Source organism: Odontomachus brunneus, unplaced genomic scaffold (genome assembly GCF_010583005.1).
Source record: "Odontomachus brunneus isolate Ranch 3 - 2012 unplaced genomic scaffold, Obru_v1 Obru_scaffold_218, whole genome shotgun sequence".
Lineage (NCBI taxonomy): Eukaryota > Metazoa > Arthropoda > Insecta > Hymenoptera > Formicidae > Odontomachus > Odontomachus brunneus.
Window position 1 is genome coordinate 486533 of NW_022639668.1, and position 11489 is coordinate 498021.

Here is an 11489-nt window from a genome sequence, read left to right on the forward strand (position 1 = left end):
TGTGTGTGTGTGTGTGTGTGTGTGTGTACATCATACATACATACATACATATAATCATACAGATCACATATCTATAATTCTTGTAATTATCTTCTATATTTTATTAATAGGTAGAGGCGTTTTCGGGCCTGGAGGAGGTTTCGGTGGAGGCGGCTTTGTCGGAGGCGACGGCGCTAGCAATCAATATTTGCCTCCACGTAACGCTTACCGCAAATAAGCAACGTCCGACATGGGCTCTACCTTGCCAAAATATGACATATATCGCGCGCACTTTCGGTGACAACCATTACGGACCTCCCTCGTTTATGGCTTTTATTCGGAGATATTGTAATTCCATTCCCCTTCCGCCCTTCTCCTACATACACACATACACGCACGCATACAAATATACACACTACCTACTCCCCAATATCATTTGCACATCAGATAATGACTTTCATTCATATAACAGTTATTACACAAGGACTAATTAAGATAACTTCATACTATGCATGCGTGCATGTGTGTGTGTGTGTGCGTGTGTGTGTGTATGCGTATTTATATATTATATATGATATATATATATATATATATATATATATATATATATATATATATATAATATATATATATATATATATATATATATATGATTTTTGTATATGATAAATGTATTATCGAACATATATACGCTTGTACCTTTCGCTGAAGCGATTGAGAAACTCTCATATTATGTACGTATTTATACAAGCTTGTAGTAAAACATATATATACGAAGTGTTCTTTCTACTTAAACGTCATATAATTCCACATTATTCGCCCTTAATTTGCTTTAACTAATCTATTATCTCTTTAGACTTCAAGTTTTCTTAGATTGTACGCTATAATTATTCCATTTTGATGAATTTCACAAGTATTTTACATTATTATCATTCAGTAGAGCAAAAAAACATAGGAATAAAATTAAAATTTTTCAATTAAAAAATATCCCTTTTTATTATATCAATATTACACTTAGATTATCACATAGAAAGAAAAAATATTAAATATAATGAAATTAGTTTATAAACTAATTCATATAAATATTGCAGTTTTAAAAAACTACAATCTTTGATTATTTATTATGTACTTATATGTTTATAATTAGTCTATAATTAGACTCATGTAAAAAAGTAACAATGTTTTTAGACTATGAATAAAAGAAAATTGTCATATTTTTCACATAAAATGAATGATTAAGTTTATATTCTTTTCGCGCAGATTTGTAACCCATAGGTAATTTTATTTACGCATAACCTTGACCTAAAGAGAGAGAAAGAGAGAGGGAATTAAATAAATTAATAAACAAATAAAACCAAATTTGAATAAAATCCTTCAAATTAATGTGTAAACATTTTATATACTATAACGTAATTTTACCTCTGCCCATAGGTCTCCTTGATCCGTCTTTATTCTTTTTACATAACAAACCTCTTCCACCTATATATATAGATGTATAAATTATATTGTGTGCTATATACATATAATAACTATATATAATGTTATATATTGATTTACCAATAGGAGGAAAGCTCTGTTCGTCGTTCTTTGGAATATAATCATCTATGGTGGCAGCTGCATATGCTAGAAATCGTTAAAAATATAAGATAAAACGAAATATAGACAATTATTTTTCATCAAGATAGACAAATTTTATACATAGAATACGGCATTTAAATTGAGATTCCTAAATATTAGGAGTCTATTCCTAATTGAGACTCCTAAATATTAGGAGTCTATTCCTAATTGAGACTCCACATAGTGTTTACAAAATACTTAATCTTTTAGGATATTTCTCTCGTCAAAATAAAAAAAAAGTTCATATAAACCCATAATCAAATACAAGTGGTTGCAAAGTTGTATTGCACATAATAAAACAATGTTTATGCTAATGTTACTATCAAATAATCATAAGTAAATATTTAAATTATAACAATCAAGGCAAGAGTGATATGTTCAAAATTTCGACGGACACCGCATGGCTATAACTGATAGAATGAAACAAAACATTTTAGTTGTCAAGCAAGAAATTTGTTCAATAATAATTATCTAGATAGATAGATTAACAAAGGGCTAACCTATTGATAACGAAGAGATGCTTCGCCAATGCATTATTAATACCTGTAAGGCTATACAGAATCGCCCGCGAATCTTTGAAATAGTTCGACCTTCGCTGTCTCAATGCCTGTTTTCAATCAAATGACGATCATTTTAAGCATTTATTATAATTTGAGTATTTATTTATGATTATTTAATAGCAACGTTAACATAAATTTTGTTTTACTGTAACTTCACAACTACTCATATTTTATTATGAGTTTATACAAACTTCTCTTTTTATTTTAATGAGAAAAATACAAATAGTATTATTCATAAAATAATAGTAGTATTCATAAACACTCTATAAATATTTCATAAAAACAAAGCAAAGTAAAAAGAGAATGTTTCAGACTAAAGTTGTAGAGTTTCAAAGGAGATATATGATAGATAATGCTATTGACTTTTTGAGCTTGTAATGAACACGTCAGTCTTTTCAAGGTCAGTTTGAATTTTTTAAATGGAATCATATTGTTTTTTAAACACTTCCTAGAGTCGTTCTAAAAAAGTGCTGAGATAAAATCATAAAAAAGTAAGTACTTTCTGAAATAATTTACACTTTATATTCAGATATTTTTCAGATTGTATACAAGATATGAAATAAAATATTCTTATAAAATATTAATTTTTCTATAATCTCATATTAATATCAACATTCGTCTGAAAAATGTTTTTGTTTTGCTGCATTATTTATAGATTAACTGCCCTAATTTAAATGCCGCGCTCTTTATGTATGTGTGTGTGTAACCTACTTATTTAATTTAAATAAAGAATGTTTTACTTACATGTACTTGGAAGTTGCATTGGTTTTTCAAATAAAAACCTACCTACCTAAAAAAATAAAATTAATAAATAATGTTGTACTTTTCAATTAACATAACAATTGTAAAAATATACGCACATAATTTGTTGTACATTTTTCCTTTGATTCATTGGTAAGTTTATTAACAGCTGTATCAGCATGTTTAATAATAACTTTGTCAACATGTTCATTAGAAACAGCAGTACCAGATTTATTTTTTAATTTACTGTGATCAATGACTAATACAGGCTTAGACTCTTTCCGACGACGTATTTCCTCTTCATATGTTCTCTCAGAAACTTTTATTCTATGTTGCTCGCTTACCTGTTAAAATATATAAACAATAATTACATTAATAAATATCGCTCAAAAAATAGCATTGCGTGTATGTATATATTTCACATAATTAATCAGAAAATTATTCAATATATTATCTGTCTGTGTCTGTAAATCCATATATATAATATACAGGGTTGGGTAAGTCAACTTTTTTTTTAGCTAAATTAAGTTAAAGTTAATGGCTTTGAAAATTTAACTTAATTAAGATAAAGTTAATCCATAATGAAATTAATTGAATTAAAAGTTAAGTTAATTACAAAAAGTAATTAAAAAGTTAATAGTTAAATTTGTTTCATTTCATGACTTCAGGGTTTCAGTTTTACAAATAACGGAAAAAACAAATGTACACCGGGAACATGTTTTATTTACGCACTGTAAAAATTGATGTGTTAAATTTAACACATTTCATGTCATTTGTCCCAAGTCATCCACTCTTATTTATGTAAATTTATCCACTCTTATGTGTAAATTTAACACAAAACAAATATGTTAAAAAGTAACATTAAACGTATAATATGGAAAAAATTAACACAAGAATTTAATATTTGAATATTGTTATTAGGAATCATAGGTTGTATTAAATTGACATATTTAATATATCGGACATAGATTATGTCAATTTAACATTTTCATTTCATCAAAATCATGGATTAATACTTCTCTCAAATGTTAAAGTAACATTTTAGTTAATTTAACATTATACAATTATGTCAATTTAACACAAACTGTGATTCCTGATGGTATTCAAGTGTTAAATTCTTGTGTTAATTTTTTACATATTATGCGTGTTACTTTTTAGCACATTTGTTTTGTGTTAAATTTACATATAAATGAGATTGGATGATTTGGGACACACGAAATGTTAAATTTAACACAATTTTTACAGTGTAGATACTTATTAAATTTAAGTAATAAAGTTTTTCCAAAATTTTTATTGGACATTTTTCCTCAAAGATTGTCGAAAATGAGCCCTCCTGCACTGAACAGCTTTTCGACGTCTCGCGACACCTTTATGGCATGGTTAACTTCAAGATAATTGAATTAAAAGTTAATAGTTACCGATAAAATGTAACTAAATTAAAAGTTAAAAGTATAAAAATATAACTAAGTTAAGTTAAAGCTATGTAACTTTTTAACTTTTTAATTTAACTTTTAACTTTTTAACTAGTTACTACCCAACCCTGATAATATAATATAATAATATAATGTAATAATAATAATATTATAATATAATTATAATAATATTATAATATAATAATAATAATAACATAATATAACATAATATCATAATATACAGGATGTCCCGCACTTTCCTTATCACATTAAGTGGGAATGTAGAACGGATTGAAGTGAACATAAAAGTCCTGTATCGTTTTGCGCGATATTTACAATAACCGAGAAATTAATTGTAAAAGATTAAGGGGAAACGCACGCTGAATGGTTAAGGGAGAAGCTCTTGTGACCCAATAATATAGCAGGCAGATGTCAACGCGCATCTTATATCATTCTGATTCACGTCTTGCCGCACCATACCGAGGCGAGATGTAGGAGTGCAACAATATAAGTATAGGCAATGGTACATTGTTTTTCCAATCATCGCGCGCCGACATCCGTGCGTTATATTAGACCGCGAGCGCTCCACCATCAACCATTCAACATGAGTTTTTCCTTAATCTTTTACAATTAATTTCTCGGTTATTATTGCGAATATCGCAAAACGATATATAAGACTTTTATATTCACTTCAACTCGTTCTACATTCCTACTTAATTTGATAAAGAGAGTGTGGGCAGTCTGTATATAGTATAATGTATCTTTTCTTAGATATTAGTTTATAACAATTTATATATTTTATATGTACACATATATGTGTATGTATGTGTGTGTGTATACAGGGTGTCTGACTCGTACCGTACTAGAGCTAATATATAGCTAGAATAGATCGAGGTAAATAATGGAATCGGTGTCTTTTTTTAAACCACGTAAAATTTCGAGTTATTAAATAAAGTAAATAGATTAATCAGAGCGCAGCAACGTGGCAGGCGGGACATACGGCTCGCCGCGACCGGCGAAGAAAATAGACGATTGCTCGCGAACCTATCTCATAGGCCAGAGAGGTAGGTTGTTTAGTAGCAGCTACCAAATAAGATAGGCAATTTTTTGTTTAAAAAAAAGACATCGATTCCATTACTCACTCCGACCTATTCTAGCTATATATTAGCTTTGGTACGGGTCAGACACCCTGTGTCTGTGTGTATGTGTGTGTGTGTGTGTATTCTACGTATAAAAATATAAAAATGAGGTTAATAAAGAAATGAATGTTTTATAAGATATTTCATCTTATATGTTCAACAGTATCAGGATAAAATGTAAAATATCTCGAAAAGTGTTCACGTTTTGATGATTTACCTTAAAACTTTTATACTTAAAACGACCGGAGGAAACAATTTATGTAAAAAAAAAATAAACATAAATAAAAATCATATGATAAATCATATCTAAAAATCAAGATTAATTTTCAAATAATCTTTAAAAATATTTTACTGTTGTAATATTACCTTTTTATGCCCGCTCTCAAAATCTCATCTTTTTTTTTGTTACAGATGATGCATTTTCCTGATTTATCAGTTTATAACATTTTATGTCCTATCATATAAGATAATACATTTCAAGTATGTTGTACTTACTCCTGTTGCAGACACTACAGAACATAACTCAGAATTTTGAAGAATTTCACGCTTAATATCTAAATTAGCCATTGACTGCATCATAATTTTATAGTTGCAATCTGTTTCTTCAGGAAAGTGCACTCCTGGTCTCATGTTTATTTGAAGTGGTTCACAAAATTCTTCACACATTTTCCATGTCCACTGATACAGGATAGACTTGCTACAATATTCAGACCCACCATCCGTAAATTTATGAAACTGTATAAGAGATATCGTTACTTCTTGTTAACCCAATAAACTTCAAAATGCAAGTTCATAAAACCACTCACTGTACACTCATTGCCTCTTTTGTAAATATATTTCAAGCGTGTAAATACATATTCAGCATAAGCAGCAGTATACTTAATTTCTCGATCTGTTCGTTTCTTGTAAGCTTCATCCGCTAAGTGTTTAAATAGTGATTCTACCTCATAAATCAGAAACTGCTCTTCATCTTGTTCTGAAATGAAAGTGGATTTTTTAAAAATAAATATATATCAATATGTATCTTAAAAAGATAAATATATATTAGAAGAACAAGTGTGAAATTATTTAAATTATTAAAATAAAAGTTTGTATGATAAGGTGCAAAAAGATATTTTTTTATTTACTTGCTGTATCACATAGTTTGGTTAATAAAGACTGTACTGCTCCTTTGAGAGGTCTTGTTGTATAAAGTGGAGGATATTTGTCCACAATCTTCCTAGGTTCCAAGAAATTAATTAACTTCTCATACATAATGGCAAAGTCAGTTTCTCCACTTTCATATTCTGTAGGTATATTATGAGTAGATTGACTGGTTTCCATAGCTTCCCGTTTATATCCCAATGGAATTGGAGCACCAACAACTACATGATATACATCTTCTATGCCATTCTCAAGTGAAAAAACTCCAACTGCATATTCAGCTGGGAAATATTCAATAACATTGTCTACAATCTTCGTGAAGAACCAATTAACATGTATAAAGCAGAATTTCAGCTGTGGTAAAACTGTATAATAAGTAAAATTATTAATATATTATCATAAGTTATATTGTATATCATAGTATCATAAATATATATCACTTGCCATTATGATTTACAGATCTTGTAATTGTTGATTCTAGATATTCATGCATATTTGCTATGAATTTTTGTTCTGCCATTTCTTGCTCTTCCAACTGTTGTATCGATTCTCCTAGTGATGTCTTTTTATTATCTGCACGGATCTGTGATGCAACTTTATCTTTCTTTGCCATAGCTTCATATGGGCCTTTATGTTGCTTGGATAACTCCTATCATATACATAAAAAATAATTACATTTTAGAGTTAAAATATATCAAAGAAGTTTCTTATGCTTAAACTTTTCTAGATATATGACAGGGATATTTTAAATATTTACTAAAAATAACATTAAACTGTTGACTTTCTAATAGGATTTCTTATGAAAAAAGAAAAACAACTAAAATCTAACTAAAAAAAACAGCGCTTTCTCCTTGTAATATACATTTGTCTTTGTTTAAACCAGCACTCTTTTTTTGTAAAACTTCGAAGAATCTATATATCTGTCAATCGCTCAATAATAAATGACATTCAATCGTTCAATAATAAAGGACATTCAATAATAGATGACATAATTAAATGTATTATATTAGAGTTAAGATTTACCTTTTATATCAGTATCGGAATGTCAATAAAGATACGAAAGCTAAGTATATACATAAACAATACGAATATTGTTTCTTCCCCGTAACTTTGTTTCAATCTTACCTGCCATTCTATATTACACTCTGGATCCGCTTGTACATCCTTAAGACCGTTCGGGAATGTGCAACCTCGTGCTTCCGCACGTTTCTTCCAAGCGAGCATAAAGAAATAGAATGCGTTTCTCCCTTTATTTTTCGGCATATTGCTTGTTTCGCTCTGAGATACAAAAGAAAACTATGTTTTCATAGAATCACGATAATAGAAATGCCTAACTGCGCCTAACTCTTTTCTTAGAAAGAAAGAAATTGTTTTTCAACACCTCTATCTCGCCAACCGAACTAAAGAGATCACGTGACACAGAGTGGGGATATTCAAATCCATTTGTGCGCGCAAGAGAGAATCTACCATAGACCAGAGAAAAGAAGAAGAGGGATCATGAACCGGTTTTAGCTGATCCCGATTTCAGCTGAATGGTTACAGCGCCTCTAACTAACCGTGCACATAAACTACGTAGCCAATGTGTACGAATTGTCTAGGTGAGTAAAGAAGTAATGTCCACGATTCTTGACGTTAGTTAGACAAAGACAGATAATCAACACTATCTGTTCTTGTCTTACCACAGGCGAAAAACAATCGCAGCGGTAGACACAGAGGCGAGTTAGCAGCGATCTTATCGTTAAAGAAACATCTCGCTCAGCTATTAACGCATTGCGTTACTCGTAATTCTGGAAGAATTTTCAGGTTTACGTTTTCTGGCCATTGTAACTGAGAAATATTTTGCATGGGAACACTGACTTATAGCGAATTCGGTAGCTTGCACTAGTGCGCATTAAGGCTTGTTTACAGTACATTCTTATATTTAAGATCGTGTCTTAAATACATATTTAAAAACATTTTAACTAATAAAATGATTCGTACGGATGTTATACATATCATATTATGGTTAAAAATATTTGAGAATTTATTTGAGAATTATTTAAGACAATCTTTAAATATAATAACATACTATGAACAAGCCTTAGTGCGCACTCAGTGCACACTAGTGCAAGCAACCGAATTCGCTATTAGATACAAGAGAAGAAAATAATTTTAATTTGAGCATTATATGCAGGCTCTTACATGTCGCTAACATTTATTGTTTATTTCTCGGCAACTACAAAACATATTGATGTCATTCAAAAAGCACTGGCTTTTTAACAGTTTATTCTGGCATTAGTGTTTTATAATAGTACGAATAATACTACTGCTTTAGGTAAAGCAGTGTGGGAGCGCGAATACGTCTCGACATCGCGGATAGGCTCTTACATATCGCTAGCATTTATTGTTTATTTCTCAGCAACTACAAAAAAGATATCGATGCCACTCAAAAAGCACCGACTTTTCTACAGTCTATTGTATTGCAATTAGAGATTTATAATTATGATAATTTTATATTAGAAATTAAAGATATCGATTTCATTCAAAAAGTACTGACTTCCCTAATAAAAAAAATTGATAGAAAACGATAGAATAAAATTCTATCGTTCTATTATTTTCTATCGTTTTGAATATGAATTTTGGTTCGTGAATTCACAAATGTGAATAATATTATATCTTATAAGATAGAATCCTGATAAAAAATTTTTTATATATAATTATATATAATTATATTAATTATAAAATATAAAATTAAATATTAAATATAAAATTATATATAATTTGACAAAAATATATAAAAATATATATAATGCATCATGCAATTATATATAAGTTTCTAAGACTTTATACATAATTTTGCCTGATGCCACCTGGATATAATTATATATGAAGATATACTACTGTGTCCAAAAAGTAAGACCAGTTTTCAATTTAAATCGCGCGGGTAAACCGCACATCATAAATATTTTTTTTCTAAGTTGACAGCATTGTGACAGACATCTGTGACAAATTTCATGTCAAAACATTCATTACTTTTTGCTTTACGCTTGGTTTTGGGGTGTATATCAGTTGGACACGGGGCAATTGGACACAATCCAATCACAAGTCGCTGTTCCAAGGGACCCTACAAATGTCTCTAATCACATGGTGCTGTGATTGGCTGTGTCCAAATGCACCGTGTCCAAGTGCACCGCTCCCTTGGTTTTGTACGACGCTAAAAGTGCATTCGGCGATTTTTACAATGTCTAATTATATTGAGCAAAGAAGTTGCATTAAATTTTGTTTGCGGAATGAAATTTCGGGTGCAGAAACGTTTAGGATGTTGCAGAAAGCCTTCAAGGACCATGCTTTGTCGGAAAGGAATGTTTACAAGTGGTATAAACAGTTCAAAGAAGGTCGTGAAAGTGTTGAAGACGAAGAGCGTTCCGGACGACCATCAACCTTTACCGATGAACAACACATGAAGAAAATCGAAGAACTTATGCTTGCTAATCGTCGAATGACTGTTAGAGACCTTGCTGATGCTGTTGGTATTTCAAAAGGATCTGCCAATACCATTTTGAAAGATATTTTGGGCCTGAAACGTGTAAAATCTCGACTAAAATAATGCACCTTCTCACACTGCACTCGTTCTTCGTGACTTTTTCGCCAAAAATTCGATCCATATCGTTCCATAACCACCGTATTCGTCTGATTTAGCACCGTGTGACTTCTGGCTCCCGAAACTCAAAAGACCACTGCGGGGAAATCGTTTTGAAACGATAGAAGAGATACAACGTAAATCGCCACGCGCTCTGAAAGCCATCCCGGAAGGCGACTTTAATTCTTGTTTCAAGGACTGGAAAATACGTTGGCATAAGTGTATTGTATCGGGAGGGGATTACTTTGAAGGCGACAAAATAGATTTGGAAGAATAAATAAATATTTTTTGAAATAAATAAAAACTGGTCTTACTTTTTGGACACAGTAGTATACCTATATAAAATTGTATACCTATATAAAATTGTATAAATATATACTAACGTATGCATACTTACCTAGTAAACACAAAGTAATAGTGACATAACATCAATGTTACAATTTCCTACTCAACAATGTAACTGTTATATAACGTGCGTGTTATATAACAGTTACATTGTTGAGTAGGAAATTATAACATCGATGTTATGTTACTGTTACTTTGTGTTTACTGGGTTATGCATAATGAGATATAATAATATATAATTACACAGAATGTGCGATTTACGAATGACTTGTTATCTTGTATAATTATGTATAGATATGCAGAAGTATACAGGGTGTCCGAAAAGTCTGGACACGGCCGGTTTTCTCGGAAACTATAAGAGTTAGAGGAAAATGTTAAACACAAAAGTTATAGGGTTTCAACCAATCTAACAACTGGTCACCCTTGTTTGACCTTGACGAGTACCGTGGAGGTCACGTGGAGGTCAAGATGATTTTTTTAAATGGGACACCCGGTATTTGGTAAGGTCATGTGAAAGCTGGTCCCGAGCCCTTTCCAAAACCCTGGGAATGAGCCCTTCCAACCCCCTGGCGGTGACCTTGAGGCGAGTATTAGTGTTTGCACGGCAAAAGTTCGGACACGGCCGATTATTTCGCAAACGGTGGGTATAAAATTAAAAAATGATTAATCATTCGCACTTGACGAATGTACCCTCTTGATATCATTTCTTTTGTAAAGAGTATATAAAACTGTTTTGTATTTTTCAATAGAGTATTTACGAAAGTACAATTGATCTGAATAAGATTGTTTTAATAATATTTTTCCAAATATCTTTTGGCTGAGCTTTTGTTGTAATTTATTTATAACGATATTTTTTGTAAAGTTTATTTATAACGATTTTTTTGTAAAATTAATTTATGTTTTTTTTGTGATTTAATGCTAACACGCGTGCACT

At 30.6% G+C, this 11489-nt stretch overlaps 2 protein-coding genes across 4 annotated transcripts in view; one reads left to right on the top strand and one right to left on the bottom strand.

The window, feature by feature from the left end:
• LOC116852360 (ATP-dependent RNA helicase A-like) overlaps positions 1-756 on the top strand; it is a 7227-nt gene extending 6471 nt beyond the window's left edge. The window contains exon 4 of the mRNA XM_032832637.1: positions 111-756. Coding sequence (XP_032688528.1) covers positions 111-217 — 107 coding nt within the window. The 3' untranslated portion in view covers positions 218-756. The remainder of the gene's footprint in view (positions 1-110) is intronic.
• Positions 757-958: 202 nt separating this feature from the next.
• Positions 959-8011, bottom strand: LOC116852359 (protein maelstrom 2). 3 transcript variants are annotated; one of them, XM_032832634.1, is made up of 10 exons: positions 7717-8011; positions 7036-7240; positions 6576-6956; positions 6255-6424; positions 5944-6183; positions 3017-3241; positions 2901-2946; positions 1537-1602; positions 1399-1458; positions 959-1281 (listed from the first exon to the last, which is right to left on the bottom strand). In XM_032832634.1, exons 1-10 carry the CDS (start codon positions 7852-7854, stop codon positions 1265-1267), a joined length of 1548 nt encoding a protein of 515 aa, XP_032688525.1. In that variant the 5' UTR covers positions 7855-8011; the 3' UTR covers positions 959-1264. The 3 variants fall into 3 exon arrangements, with proteins under 3 accessions (XP_032688525.1, XP_032688527.1, XP_032688526.1); XM_032832636.1 differs by lacking the exon at positions 7717-8011 and adding an exon at positions 7615-7635; XM_032832635.1 differs by lacking the exon at positions 7717-8011 and adding an exon at positions 7349-7375.
• Positions 8012-11489: the final 3478 nt, after the last annotated feature.